This window comes from Strix uralensis, chromosome 5, assembly GCF_047716275.1.
Source record: "Strix uralensis isolate ZFMK-TIS-50842 chromosome 5, bStrUra1, whole genome shotgun sequence".
NCBI lineage: Eukaryota > Metazoa > Chordata > Aves > Strigiformes > Strigidae > Strix > Strix uralensis.
In genome coordinates this window covers 73,444,038-73,459,843 of record NC_133976.1, presented here as the reverse complement: position 1 = coordinate 73,459,843, position 15,806 = coordinate 73,444,038, and the positions used below count along the sequence as shown (strand labels likewise).

The following is a 15,806-nucleotide window of genomic DNA, read 5'->3' as shown; positions in this document are numbered from 1 at the left end:
GTCTTGGCATATGGGGACATCTGGTTGATTTGTCATGATTTAGTCTCAACAAAATTAGGTTCTCTGTTACTTAACACTTTACTATTTTCTAAGCATTTACAAATAATATTTTTGATCATTTACTTCAATAACCTTCTGGTAACTGAAGGTAAGCTAATGAAATTCTTGGCTGCTCAAAGCTACCTGCAGTAGTCATCTTTTCACAACACTATTGGTGGCTTTATCATGAAACTAAACTAAAGGATCAAACTAGTTGATTCTTAGATTGTACAGCAAATACCAGTTACATCATTTAGTTTAACCTCATATTCAAAGTTTCATTCCTAGATTACATAGTAGGAATAAACTAGTGTGATCCTTTAGTTTCCAATGTTTTCCTGACATTAATTTTAAAGCTGTAAAATGCTAGCAGGCTGAGAAGAACCACAGGTTTACAGAAAACTATAGCTGTATCTAGTTAGTGCTTGAGAAAGGGCTATAAAAGGGGCTTTAGGAAACACCAAATATGACATTGTATCAAATAATTTTCAGTCTTCCCTACAATCCTATATGTACTAGCTCCTAGTACCAGGAAAATATAGTTCTCTCTATCCTGTAATCTGCATAAACTATAACACTGGATATTGGACTGAAGTGACTCAATATCAATGACAGCATTATATCTTAAAGAAAGACACTTTTACAGTGCTTAGTGTAATCTTTTAGGATTTCTAAATGAACAGTTCTGGTCAATTTTTGTTTTTTAACTCCTGTTACATGCAGTCACTTGAACTGCATACAAGATACCACCAGGCAAACCAACAACTCCCAAATCCCCTCACTATGGAGTTTTCTCAAAAATTCCATAGACTTGTAGATGGTGTTTTTTATTTTGCTTAAAAGAACTCAAAAGTATTGTTTGGGAAGGGAGGAAAACAAAAAGATATATTGAATATTTCCATACAGTAAAAGACAAAGATCATAGGGACTGTCAACAACTTGACCGATTTCTCCAATTTTTCTTATACAACTCTCACTTCCTGTCCTCCAGGATTGTAGGGAAGCAATTACTTGCTTCAGAGGTTATTTCTGTAATTAAAGCAAACTGACCTGACTTTCAAAAAAGGAATTTCTATTCAACTCCAGAAAATAGTCTGAAGTTAGACTGTGCCTTACGTACACCCTGCAAAGCTACACTGTTATTTTAAAAACAATAACAGAATGACTCACATAGGCACAGTGGCTATATGAGCACATCCAACCTTTAGGATTTCCCTCCTCGTATTTTGAACTATGTTGACGATGTCCGGATGGGATTGACAACGGCTCAAAGCTACTATTGTTCACACTACATTAAATCTACAATATATGCAATGAGATACCATAATATTTTCACTTGGAACTTCTATTAACCCACAACTTGACTGTATTTAATGAAATATGTAGTGCTTACAGAGTTGATTTATATGCATCACTATTTACAGTGCACGTTTATAAAAGAGGAAAAAGCACCCCAAGGAACTCACGGTTCTTTTGACTTTAACAGCAAGTAAAAAGTGCCTGATTTGGTTTAGCTCAGCAACACCCCTGGAAGCCCCAGAATCTTACAGCTGGATTAAGGATGGCGACACGAGCCACTGATGCAGCTGAAACAGCTAGCATAGGAAATGTACTACTGCTACCAATCTTGAGCCAAAACACTCCTGCATATTTAAAAAAAAAAATCACAGTCCTATTTATGATTGTTGTGTATAGAAGTGTATTGAAACACTAAAAAAAGGCATGCTGAAGACCTGGAAATCTCTTTTTGTCCGTGTTGTTCTAAAAATAAGCGGAGTGGAGGATTCATACACCCATGGGGAAATTACACAGGTTCTCTTGAACAGATAAACCTTTACTTCTGACAGAACTTCTGAATGTATTTAATTACGCAAAGCATATGTTAGAATATAGTAGAACAGTGTGTGTGTAGTGGAAAAGGCATACAGAATTAGCCAAGCTGAAGCTGGTATATTGGTGCCTTTCTAGCTATCTTACAAGCAATCTGTTAGTCAAAATAAAACCATCACTCTCTCCACTCCTTTACCAGCTAAACATTGGGTTAACTGAGTAATAATTTCTAGAAAAAAATGCATAATTCTTGTTATTCTTTTAGATAAGATGATCTGCATGCAGGTTATGGCAAAACCAAACTCTTCTCAAAGCAATGCCCTTTAGGCAGTAAAGAACATGGGGCACTTATGACTTCCAAGACACCTGCTCTCTAAGCGTGTTTGCAATAATGAACTAGCAAACTGAGAAAAGACAAGAAGGGTATTCATCCACTAGTGCTAGGATTGTGTAAGCCTAAAAAAACTCTACATTTCAGTACTCTGTATATGTATGCCAAGATCTCAACTGATGAGATCTTTCATGACAATCTCTGTAAGAATGCTGTAATCTATTAATAGAAAAGAAAAACATAACAAAACCTGTGCATTCTTAACACTAAGGCTATATGCTATGTTTTTCACATTCTCACTTGAAAGAGGTCTAATTTTCTTTCACCATCTAGAAAACTACGTTCCAAGAACTGAAGGGATCACTCACACTAAACCCAGTCCCCAGAAAACATATCCAGAAGACAAAAAATATGTCCCATGGAAAGGCATGGAAACAAGAGCACAGTGCAGTTAAATTCTCAGGAAGTGAATGACTGGATCTCCTTTTCCAAACTCCTCCCTACAACATTAATAGTCTTAGAAATTACCAAGTGGAACAAACCCCTTTAACACCACTTGGTGTACTTTTCAGCAGTTGGTCTTGCTTCCAGGCCTGTCATGGCTCATTAAGATAGTATAGTACTTTCTCTCTCCAAGACTGTTCTCGGGGACCATAGTATTCAAGATAAAAAGAGATATAGAGGTTTTATCACAAGACAGAACAGGACTGTGACATAGTGCCGAGATTTTAGTGTCTGAAAAAGCCACAGAATAAAAAAGTTTTTCAAGGCAGGTGAAGATTAAAAACGAATCAGTTATGAAAGATAAACATAACTTCCCAGAAACAGTAAACCGCAACAATCTAATTCTCTGTGTGCTCATATGGGACACCTTATTTACGTAGGCTTTGCTAAAGGTTCAATTCTTTGCTTTGCAGTTTATCTTTCTGTGAAACTTTGAGATTTGAGTTTAATAGCTCTCCTACCTACATGAATCCTTAGATCAACCACTTTTGTACTGTCCATAAATGGCTTAAGCTTTTCTGCTTATTTCCATGATTCAGGACATCTGGTATCAGTTGAAAACAAAGCGGCAGGCTGCCTCTAATGCTGCCACAACACGGGGTGTCTCAGAGTGCTCAAAGGCAGATTGGCATTGCAGGAGGACAGAAAGGGTAACAGACTTCATTCCTTAATCGCCAAGAGAAAAAAAGTGCAAAAGAAATTATGTTTTCTCTCAAGCTTTCACCTGAATTAAAAACTAATAGCAGAAGCCACCAAATTTGAAGGTAACTAAGATCTACAATTGCATTTATGAAAAGTCTAATGTTGCATTACAGTGAGAACTGTGGAGTTAAAAAACATATATATTCTGGCTTTTCAATAAACTTTAGCCTTAAAAGACACACAGTTTATCTACACACTGTATTTCAGCTTTCCTGTTGGATTCTGTGTGGTTCACTTGGAGATTAACAGCACTTCCAAGGTCAGTTTATTTCTAATTATTTAAATGTAATGTATATATTGTTCAGTAATTAGAAATGGAGAATTTTTCACATTGCAGACTACACCAACTGAACTTTTTATAATTTATTTGTCAAAATCTAAGTGACCATATCTAATTAAAATAAACATATATACTTATCTAATTTATGCTTGAAAATTAAAAAGGACAAAACAATGGTAACAGGATATTGTTGCGTTCATTTTCACTGTGTGCCCTGAAAGACATTTTAAAGAAAAAAATCTAAGCTTATAGAAGAAAAAGAGGGACTTATACAGATGCACTTGTTCAGCTTTGCCCCACACAGTAAATCCTATGGACACGGAGTGCCCCCTGTGGGATTTTAGCTTATTTAATTTCACACAAAGTAATTATAGGAGATGCTTTGGTACCATTGCTGCAATCACATGATGGCCTGATATACCAGGTGGCCCATAGACCTTATAGTCCATTTCAATATGATGAAGAGTTTGCACTGGGCCTAGAAAGCCATACCTTGCAGATGCAAGGTTAACATATTACTGCCTTGTAGCACCAACACCAAATGCGAAGTGACTTCAAACTACAAAGACAACTGTTTACACATGTAGACATACACGTACTTCTGCAACTAGGAATCACTTCTCCTCTGGAGATGTGTTGTTAAACCACAGGCATAAACTATAATTTCTTTAATGACAATTAATATTAAAAAGTCTTTAATTTCCAAGAAGGCAATTTCTGATGATACTTTTTTTATTTGGTTCTGGTTCTGTTCACCATGGGTGCACATAACCTGAAATATTTGGTTAAACTGTTTGCTGTGTTTGAAATTACTTCACACCTCATTTTGGGTCAACTGAAATTACTTTTCTGGCAAATAAACTAAGTGCCAATTAATCAGTTTCTTTAGGACTACTTTCAGTTTCAACCTCATACTCATACCTCTAGAGAATACTGCTTCATTGTTGAGAGGATGAACTTTTCAGAAGATAAACAACATCAGCTCCCACTGACTTAATTTTCAGTTGTGAGTGTTCATGTGTGTATGTTTGTATTTTTCTCATCAGATAGCCAGAAAATGAACATGTGGACTTATCAACCATCTGCCAAATATTTTTAAGTGACTTGCATATAATGCAGGAAAACTGTAGCAGAGATAAGGATGAATAGTGTTCCTGCACAGCACTGTGTAGGTTGGCATCTTATTTTTAATAGTAGCCCTCAGCAGGCCTTCCAACTCTGAGATGAAATAAGGAAGGAATATAATACACAGCTTCATTAAGCTACACGGGCCTGGTTCATCTTTGATCACCGCCAACACTCTGTATCAAACGAAACACTATCTGTGGGATGTATTCATGTAATTAGAGACTACTGTGATAAATATTCAAAAGACCACTCATGTAAAGTCACATAAGAAATCAAAAGACGTTTTTTGACAGCTTGATTTTGAAACATAAATTATCTTCTATTATAACAATTCATTCATCTGTAACAACCTTGATAATTTTTAAAGAAAAAAGAGGATAGTAAATCATTCTCAGACAAGTAATAATCTTTCTGTTGTGTGCCAGCAGGATGAAGGATTCAACTCTGAAGTGCCAACTACATTATGTAACTCTGCATCCCTTGAATTATAGGGCTAGCAACAATTGCAATTAGCAAGAGAAGGCATAATTCAGGCAAGGGCTGTTGGACAGTTTTCCAGATCTGAAGGAACAGATTGAGAAATGCTCCAACTGGGACTTTTCAACCCCTAAGCAGATGACTAGGAAGAACCTTCTGGTCCTTCTGACCATAACAAAAGGCCTGCCTCATCAAAAAAAAAAAAAAAGTCTCTACATGCAGACACAGTGTCTGTTCCCCTTCCCTGTAAGCGCAGTGTCCGCTGCTACAGTTTTGGCAATTGCATGAGCTCGGCCCCAGATTAGACTGTTTGTGCTCGGTTATTTTCACACACTGCCAAAATTTGCTGACAACACCAGGAGAAAAAAAAAGGAAAGGAAAACTGGTGATTTTCAACAGTTTATAACTCAGCTCAGTCTAAGCAGGTTTTTATGGGACAAAGAACAGAGATTTCTCTGTAGACAGCACTTTATTCCTGCCTAATTTAAAAGATTTGCTGTGAATGATGGAAACATTAGAACTTCTTAAAGAAAACATAACAAAACAAAAATCCTAGCAGTTCACTAGTATTTTTTTACAGTAGATCAGGTTTGGTGATATAAATAGAGAGACTATTATCTACCTCTCTCATAATTATTTACAACAAAGTTTTTTTTTTAAAGAAAATGAAAATATTAGACTTAAAGGAAGACGGCTTCAAAATACATAGTATTTCTTTAAGGAGTGAAATTTCTTCCTTGGAATAATTCACACTTGAACTATTCTAGTGCCACAGTATTCCCTCAGGAGTGTGAAATGATCTTCTCAGGGTTACAGAGTCAGTAGTAAACACAAGTTCTACTCTAAGAAACAGTATTTTAAATATATATTTTCACTAACGTAATATCTAACAACTTCCTATTAAAACCCAGAGGTAACTTTCTGGAGTCCTCTTGTTGCTTTAACACTTTCTTTCAGTCCATATCTAGAATCTCCTAAAGCAGCATTTCCTAAGCTATTTTTCTTGTATGCTCCCCTGCCCCATTAGCTGACTGCAGGGCCCAGGCTGTTAAACTTCCACCTCTATCAAATTTCAAATTTAATCAGTGCTGCTTTTAAGCACCTCAAACTTTTCCCAGTGAAGCATACCCTAAAACCTGGGAAACAATATTGGTTTACTGTATCTTTGAACAGTATCTGTACAACAGCTATTGTTTTCTGTTAAGAATACCAAAACCAGCTAACTGCTTCACAAAATTGACCACTCATTCAATTACTGTTATTTCTGAGTTGAAATAGTAGGAAACATTTTAACAACATTAAAAACTTTTTGCAAAACTAGAAAACAGATGACAAGAGTGCTTTTCATAAAAGGCACAGGCTGGGAAAGTAGGGCAACAAAGAACATACTGGCGTTTCTGTATATATATATATTTAATTGACTGGGAGTCCTCAGGAGAGATTTGTTTGCAACAAAGCCTCATGGTGAGGGTGAGTTTTTGAAGTTTGGAAGCCTTTGGCAGCTTTATAGAACTTTAAGACAGACCAGCTATGACTAAAACATGCTCTGCTAGTTAACTATACAAACGTAATGTTTTTTCCATCTTTCTCTCCATGTGCTGACAGCATTACCATTCTCTCCAGTGTTCTTCTTCCTTCTGAGGCACAATGGATCTACCAGTTTATGCAGTTCCTGATACTACATTTCAGTACAACAACTTTCCAACAATAACTTACTCAGCTAAGAGAGGTAATCATTTAGAAGAAGTGAGTAGTTATATTAAAGGCTTTAGAGCTACACAATTCCAAATACGTTTCAAGATATACTGTACACTACATGTATATTTTAATGAGAAGGTTTGGCAGAGCAGTTTGGCAGAAGTACTGCCAAGTGATTGGATATGGGATATATCTCCAGTTGCTTTGGATTCCCACATCACCTTAAGAGCTATTCTTCCCATCCCCCAATACACCAACTCTCAAGCCAGTCAAATTTATAGCTCAATAAAATTTTTTATTAAAAATAAAGTGTGGCTTTTAAGTACTGCAGTCTTCCAACGTCCTTATGCCAGGTCTAGATCAGACTGTTGTAGTTGAATACGAAGGCGGGGAGGCTTGGCCCACTTTATACAGCACTCCTAAGTTAGAGTTTCAAGATCTAAGCCACCTCTCTTTCCATTTTGTAACAGCTGGTTTTCTATCCTTTCATTTAAAAAAAAAAAGGAAAGAGACTAGCGTAGAAAAGTTAAATAAATAAATAATGGTTCACAAAACCACAGTGGAGGAACCACTGCTGGTCCTGCCAATAAAAATGTTCCTTCTCTTCAGGGCTGGCTAAACAACTGAAAGTGTTTCTAATGAACTGCTGGCAGCACTATCCATCATTGCACTAAATAGAGTCATGTCTCCCTAAACTAAGGATAACTATTTATCTATAATGCATGGTCAGAAATTAGGAAGTATTTAAGCCTTAGAAGTCTAATTCCTCACTTCTCCCCACCTCCTCAAAGCTTGGTTTTACTCAGGCTTCCATGTGTAAAGATGATGAGAGAAGTATGACTGATACAGAGAACTTCAAACTCTGTTCCAGTGCTAATGAATCATCTGCATGAGTGTGAAAAATACTTCAGCAGACCAGACATCTGCAGTTTGATTTTAGCATTACAAGCACCTGACATTATGTTTATCTTTTCCCTCTTTCTATTTTATAATTTTGTTACACTGACTTCTGTCTTAAAGCAGGTCATAGGCTACTCAAAACAAAACAGCACATTCATAAGACACACAAAATAATTGAGTCCCAATAACTGTTCAGGATCTTTGAAGATGCTATTGTGCAAGTAACAGTAGTCTGCTGCAAACAATCAGAAGGAATAAAGGGTTTTGAGCTCTAACGAAAGTGTGGAAGTCATACAGGTAACTCCTGGTTAGAAGTCACTTCTGAAGGCTTGACTGATTACATACATAGCTGCTATCTACAGAGACATATTCATGTAATGGTTGTCTTTAGAACACCAGACATCAGACGAGAATTCAGAGATATCAATAAAACATGCCTACAAATAATGAAAAGAAACACTTACTTCATTTCCAGGACTTCTTCCAAATGTTTTCTTCTTTCAGCTCGTAGGTTGGTCAAATGGGTTTCCTTCTCAGCCAAAGACTGTTGTGTAGAGGACAATTTTGCTTTCATTGACTCCAGCTCCTGCTTAACCTTCTCCATGGCCATCATCAGCTCTTCTACCTAAAACATTTTTGGGGAAGACAGGAGGAGAAAAAAATAGTGTAATGTGATCAACTGAACTTACTAAATGTCACAACTAAATTGGAGCATGAAGGTGCATGTATACTGTGTAACACTTCTGTAGACCGGAAGCATCATCTAGTGCTGTGGACAGTATGTCTACACTTGACTGAAGCAACGCTACAGTCTGTGAATTAACATAGTCTGGTCACTGGAACATTACCATTACAATACAAATCTTCAGCTCTTCAGTATTTCTTTTTTTAGAAAATGTACCACAAAGATAAAAGGATGGCCTGTATATATTAAAATTAACCCACAGAAATGCTAGGTATTAAATGGACTACATTGATAATATGCCAAAAGGATAAAAAACTTTCTCCATAAATGATGCCTAAAGAGAAACTACACATGCACTTTAAGAATGAAGGTAATGTTTCTGAAACAGGGAGAGACTGCATTCCCATGAAGATATAAGTATCTTTTGATACTTATTGTATTGTTCAACATTGTTGAACAATGCTTCTAGGCATGTTTTGTGATTTAGCAACATAAAAGACATTCAAAGAGTTGCTGGTGGCAGACAAGTACAGCAGAACAATACTCATATCTTTGGCAAATGGGAAAGGTTCAGAATTATGATCATAAATTCTAACACAGATATTACACAGATGGACATAGTCAGATTTAATTTTGCACTTGGAGCAGGTTCTGTCTCAGTTAAAATTTAACACTAATAACATTCAAAACTGCAATAAATGCTCAAGTGTAGCTACATGTAACATACAAAAACTTCTGGATATTCCTTTAATAATTTTATAATAATGCTCAATGGCACACATTACTTTCACTGACTTCTTCCACATAGATTTCCTCTATCACTATCAAGTGCTCAGAAACAATTTTATAACGTGCTTCAAATGGGAGAACCTCAGATGCTACTGTTGCACATAATCAAATATTTGTATAAACTTAGTATGACAATACAGCACTGCATTGCATTTATACCCCTGCGTAACAATCCACTTGTGCTCCATCCAATCAGAATTACTGAAATTACATTAAGCTCAATTTCTACTTACATGCTTTTACAAAGAGAGTTGGGCACATCACTCGCGATATAGGTGCTGGAGGATAGAAGGTATGGAACATATCACCCCTTGCTTTAATAAATCCTGTACTCCTAAAGGCAGAGCTAATGACTCAGGACAAACACAGATAACAAGACTGGTTTTCATCCTGAATCAGTGATAGAGCAAGAAACGTTGCAACTCAGAATTGGCAGATTAATTAAAAATCTAGCATAGACATTGTGCAGTGTTTACTGCAGAAAGCCTATCTACTTCCACTCAAATGCAGCTGACAACAGGCATTCTTCTTACGCCCAGCAAATTAAGAAAAATTTGAAACATGAAATTATCAAAAACTATTCAAAATGTACAGCCAAAAATTCATCCAGTAATCAATAGATGGAAGGAGAATTTCAGTGACACATAGTTCAAACTGGCTAGTATGCATATAATGACCAAACTTTTCCTCTCTTACTAGTGTCTAGTGTGCAAAACAAGATCAGAAACTCTGTCAATTTTTAAAACAAAGAGAAAACTCCATAAAATGAAACAGAGAACTATATCAGAAAAGAATGCAAAGAAAAACTGCATAAACAATGAATAGCAAAAATACAACTAGGATGGAAACTGATGCCTAGAAAGAGAAAAATAGCAACATGCTGGGGAAGTGAAGGTGTACTAGTGCATCAGCTTCTAGTATATCAATGCTTCTACTTCCTTTGGGTGGATCAGAATTACCTACATAAACATTTTCCTTTAAACCGAGAAGAAAAGAGGCATGCCAACTACAAAACCCTCTGCTTATAACAGAAAACAACCTCAAATAAACAAGCCCCCAGCCAACTGCAACAATCAGAATGGCTTGCGTCAATCTGTCAGTTGCTAAGATAAAACAATCTTTGAAGAAACATCTTTTCCATAATCATGTTTGAAAGATTTCTGACATCCTTCATTCCACTCCCAGTCATCAAGGTTTGTGATGTTAACACTGAAGGACTGATTTGCTTGATGTAGCATAACAAATCCATGCTGTTAAGAAGACACAACGAGGCTAGAGTGATATCTAGGCCAAGGCTCCTAGTGCTAGGTGGCAAGATCTAACTCTGCAGGAGTACTTTGTAGTAGTGGTTATTGCAGGTACTTAATCTTTTTCTTGTTGCTCTGTTTGCTAATTCTTTTATTTCTAAGGTTATATTCTGTATTTTTGCAGGTTTACAGAAAATTGAGCTAATCATGTATTAGGAATGGCTGGAATGGAAGTGGCTTTTAGACTGTGCCAACAACTTAGTTTACGGAACTGTCATTACCTTCCATCCTCTCCAGCAAGTACCATTTGTCACGTGATTTACTAAAGACAAAATTCAACAAAATAGTGATGACTGTTCACAATAAAGACTTCACTGTTCAGATTAATCAAGTTATAGATATTCCATGGGACCATTTCAATTAAACTTCTACAAAACAAAACATTTTATTTGGCAGCTTATGAATCTTAGTGCAGACCTGTCCTGTGAGAAATGATACAGGAATATTCACTGGAAGCAAACTGCTTGCAAAGCAGATCTAATTTAGCCTATACAAAAACCTTGAAATCTACCCTTGGGTTTTTTTTCCCCCTGAGAGCAGCTAATTATATAATACAGAAAAAACCCCATAGTTCTTGGCACACTGAGACGCTTTCAGAGACGTGCTGTTGACATTTTCAATTTAACTGCAGGTAAGCTTGTGCCCTGTCAGTTATAACTAGAAAGTTTCCATTTCAGAAGGTGTAAAAGAGTGCACTCTTGCTCCTCTTTTCTCTCTGCTCAAACGATAGTATATAAAGCAGAGTATATCTTTGATTATCTGTGATTTAACCATGATTCAATTCTCTGTAGACAGGCCTGAAAGGTCTTCATTTATTCTAAGCAGGATGGATCTGCAGAGAGCTTAAATGGAGACTACTTTTTCATTGTTTTTAGGCCTTAAGTGACCTGACCAGGTGACAGCTTATCTTTAAGGAAGAACATGAAGCTGAATGAAGTTTCCATTAGAGGAGAGATTTCCTGAGAGACTGAACAAACGATGTGAAAGAGGGCAAACTACGTCAATTAGATCAGTATGGGATTCACAGCAGCAGCAAAGGGAAATGTCAACATAGGACAAATTTTTACATAGTATTACATCTCCTTAGAAAGCATGAAAGCTAGGTGGAGAGAAAAGGCAATACAACAGGAGAAGTTTATCTACTATGTCAATGGCAGCCTGTAAAGAAATAGAAGAAATAATGTAATACTAAAAAAAATGAAGCCCTTTTCAGGAGCCTATCTACCATCCTAACCCCCCTGCTCTTACAAACTCTGATTTCAGGCTCCTCTGATGCAACTGTAAATCAGAAAACAGGCTCTTGCACAGACATACAGTTACTACATTATCTCCAAGTATGTGGTGTTTCCAGTAAGCTCTTCTGGCCATTGGGTAATGTGAAGCCAGGGACTTCCAAAGAGCTTGGTCAAGTTCCCCGAAAGTCAGTAAAAAGACAGTAAAACTGGGAAAGGGACTGGATATGCAAAACATTAATGAAGCTGGGGATCCTACCAACCTCCATACTAGCTCCTGGAAAGATTGCTGATGATTGGGATAGGCAAGCTCAAATTCCCACCTTTATGTGAAAAGAACTAATGCACTACTGAAAATTTCTGAGACACAGTAGATATTTCAGGCCAGGAAGAAGGCTACATCAACTGATGTGGTTGGTATTGGTTGCCTCTTAAAATCAAAGACCAAAGGCTCTGATGCCTAAGGTCAATCCAGACAGACAGGCTAACTAAAACAGTCTCCGGATCCCCAAACACTTCAGTGTGTTTAAATTACAATGCAGCTACCTTTTTCTTCCCATTATGAACTTCTTCCTCAGTGATGAAGGATTACCTGAAGAGAATTTTTCTACTGCACAGAAAACTGAAAAAGGCCTCCACAGCCCTCTCAGGAAGACTTCTGGAGCTTCATTTTCTGCTTACACATTGTCAGAGAAGCAGAGCAATTTTGGGTCACCATCCAAGCAACAAATACATCATGAATGCTGGTAACATGATGTAATTCACTACAGTGGTACTGTGCAAATATAAATAGGCAATGGACAAAGTCATCAATATGGCAAAAAAGCAAAATGCTATGAAAAAACACTTGCAGGGGCAGACGATCTATTCTGAAATGGTGACCTATGCAATCCACATTTATATGCTATGTGCATATAAATAACAAGGAAAAGGCTAAAGAATGCGCTCCACAGACACTGCAAAGGAAAACTGTCCAGTCTCAAGTGACAGGATATGAATGCATCCATAGTTCACATGTATATGACTGGCTTAAATAATATTTATTAAGGATAGCAAATCAGCAGTACACTGTATAAAAAATGTTTTATGTTAATGTTAGATAAGGCTTTTCCCCACCTGTAGATTAATGATCTTTGCAGAAGAAACTGCGTTTCTCTCTGTTACATGTTTTTTTAATAGAATGGTTTGGGTTGGAAGGGACCTTTCAATATCACCTAGCCCAACCCTCCTGCATGGGCAGGGATGTCTTTCACTTCATCAGGTTGCTCAAAGCCCCATCCAGCCTGACTTTGAACACTTGCAGTGATGAGGCATCCACTCTGGGCAAGCTGTTCCAGTGTCTCAGCATGCTCACTGTAAAGAATTTCTTCCTTATGTCCAGTCTAAACTTACCTCTCTGTCAGTTTAAAACTTTTGCCCCTTGTCCTGTTACTACAGGCCTTGGTAAAGTCTTTCTCTGTCTTTCTTATAAGTCCCCTTTATATATTGAAAGGTCACAATAAAGCCTCTCCAGACACTTCTCTTCTCCAGACTTAACAACTCAAATTCTCAGCCTTTCCTCATAGAAGGGGTGCTCCAGCCCTCTGATCACTTTTGTGTCCCTCTTCTGGACCTGCTCGAACAGGTCCATGTCCTTCTTGTGCGGGGACCCCAGAGCTAGATGCAGGAGCCTAGGTGGGGTCTCACCAGAGTGGAGTAGAGATGGAGAATCACCTCCCTCAACCTGCTGCACACACTTCTTTTTATGCAGCTCAGGGTGTGGTTGGCTTTCTGGGCTGCAAGCACACATTGCCAGTTCACATCTGATTTTTCATCCACAAGTATCCCCAAGTCCTTCTCCACAGGACTGCTCTCAATCTATTCATCCCACAGTCTGATATCAGGTATTGCGTTGAACCAGGTGCAGGGCCTTGCACTTGGTTTTGTTGAACTTTGTGAGGTTTTTTCACCGATTCAGCTAAAGTTTCAACCATCCAGATGGTCTGAGGTATCTGTTAGTCTTGTTATTTTTCCTGCCTCATTCTTTTTTTTTTTCTTTTCATCAAGCACAAAAGACTTGCATATCAGTCCATAATTAAGTATCAAAGGGCATGACAAAGGGACTTGACTATTATACTAAGAACCCTACTCCTAAACTGGAGATACAGCACTTTAGTTGCAGCGATACATGGGAAACCTATAGTTTAATGTTTAATTACATGCCTGAAAACAGGACACATTTTTATGTTTCTGATTGAAGGAAAGGCATTACATTTCTTTCAATATACATAAAGACACAGTGGGTTATGGGATAGATGTTTATATTCATTACTGTGTCTCAAAAGTTCCACGTGGAACATAAAATGATGAAATTTTAGAGAATACAGATATACCAACACAAACAAGTAATTTTCCACGATCACAGTATAAATCAATCATTAGAGATCTTATTTTCAAAACCACCTCAGCAGGTTAACTTGTATATTTAAAATGATTGGCTTTCTAAACATAGATCTTTCTTGTATAAACAAGAAATTAGTATTACAAGACAAACTGTACTAGAAATTTTGCCCAAAATGAATTAGGCCAGCAAAACAAAGAGTCTTGCAATTACAAGTCAGTAATAAGAACACTACAAGGACTGAAAAAAATAATTAACATTTCTCAAAGTGTCACTTACTCTCTCAGAGGACAGTCTCCTACTTTTCTACAGCTCTTGAGTTTTTAAATTATTTTTCATTTCACTGTGTACATTACTGAAATGATAAAGGGACTGCAAATTTCTGCATTATCTTTTACTTAGTTGAACTGATTAGACTGCAGGACAGAGAGAGGGAAAAGAAATAGACATGAAAAGAAAGACAAAGACAAGAGTTCTGGCTCCATGTAAACTTGTTTGGGTCCCAGAAAAATTTCCCAGAACAGATGTTAAGACATGGAAAAAGCACAGGCCAGACTTGGGACTTAAGTATGTAATTTAACTGCCTCAAGTAACATATTACAGGGGGAAAGCATTGAGTCTGACATAACTTGGATTGCCAGCAGGACCAGATGGTTTGCTTAAATCACAAGCTAATAAACCTTTACACAAAATAAGAGGGAAATGAATTATGGTTTCATCATAGCCCCATTTTCATTAAAGCAGTAGGGTGGCGTTAGGTACTCTTAAAGACTATATCCAAGACACTTAACTAAATTCTTGGCTATTCTGAATTAGGGGAACAACTTTCAAATTCTTATAGAGATTGAGAAAGCTGTTAGACACAGCTTTTTGAGAGCTAAAAATATCAGAGGAAAATGAGAGAAATAAGCAAGCAGTAGTAAGAAAAATCTCTCCCCCCTCAATAAAATTAAAATCTCATTTCTGGCTTGTATGGTAAGGACAGCCCTCAACTAGGAGAACAGCTGAAAGCTCTGCCACACTGATAGCAGAAGGGTATAAAGCAGAATGGCTCTGCCCCACCACACCGGCTGGAGCTCTGGCATCGATTCAAGCCCCTCTTATTCACCACCAGTGCCTGAGTATGCATAGGCCTGTAGGTGGACAGAGGAATGCCTCAGGGGTACTGGCTTCTCTACTAAGACAATGTGACCACCACTAATCCTTCTGAAGCAGATACACAAGGGGTTAAGATCTTCTGCCTTCATTTTTATTCCGTAATTGTAGGCTCTATAAAGACACAGTAAGGTGAACAGATGTTCACCTAAAGAGAGCATTCTTCCCTGCACTATATATATCACCCTATATAACTGCTTCACTTGTTCTGTGTGGTCCCTGCTAATGAACGTTGCCATAAGATCCTATGCAGACAAATGAAAAACTCTTTTTTTCTTCACTAGTTGGAATTCCTTGGTTGAAGATCCTAACTAAAGACTGCCGGAAATACACACAACAGAATACTTGTCAACAATTAACGTGTTCCTA

At 37.4% G+C, this 15,806-nt stretch overlaps 1 protein-coding gene across 10 annotated transcripts in view; it reads right to left on the bottom strand.

The window, feature by feature from the left end:
- The window catches only part of ERC1 (ELKS/RAB6-interacting/CAST family member 1), a 305,039-nt gene that overhangs the window by 96,050 nt on the left and 193,183 nt on the right, over nucleotides 1-15,806 (bottom strand). For all 10 annotated transcript variants that reach the window (XM_074871663.1, XM_074871668.1, XM_074871665.1 and 7 more), the window contains one exon: nucleotides 8,354-8,514. In XM_074871663.1, coding sequence (XP_074727764.1) covers nucleotides 8,354-8,514 — 161 coding nt within the window. The remainder of the gene's footprint in view (nucleotides 1-8,353; nucleotides 8,515-15,806) is intronic.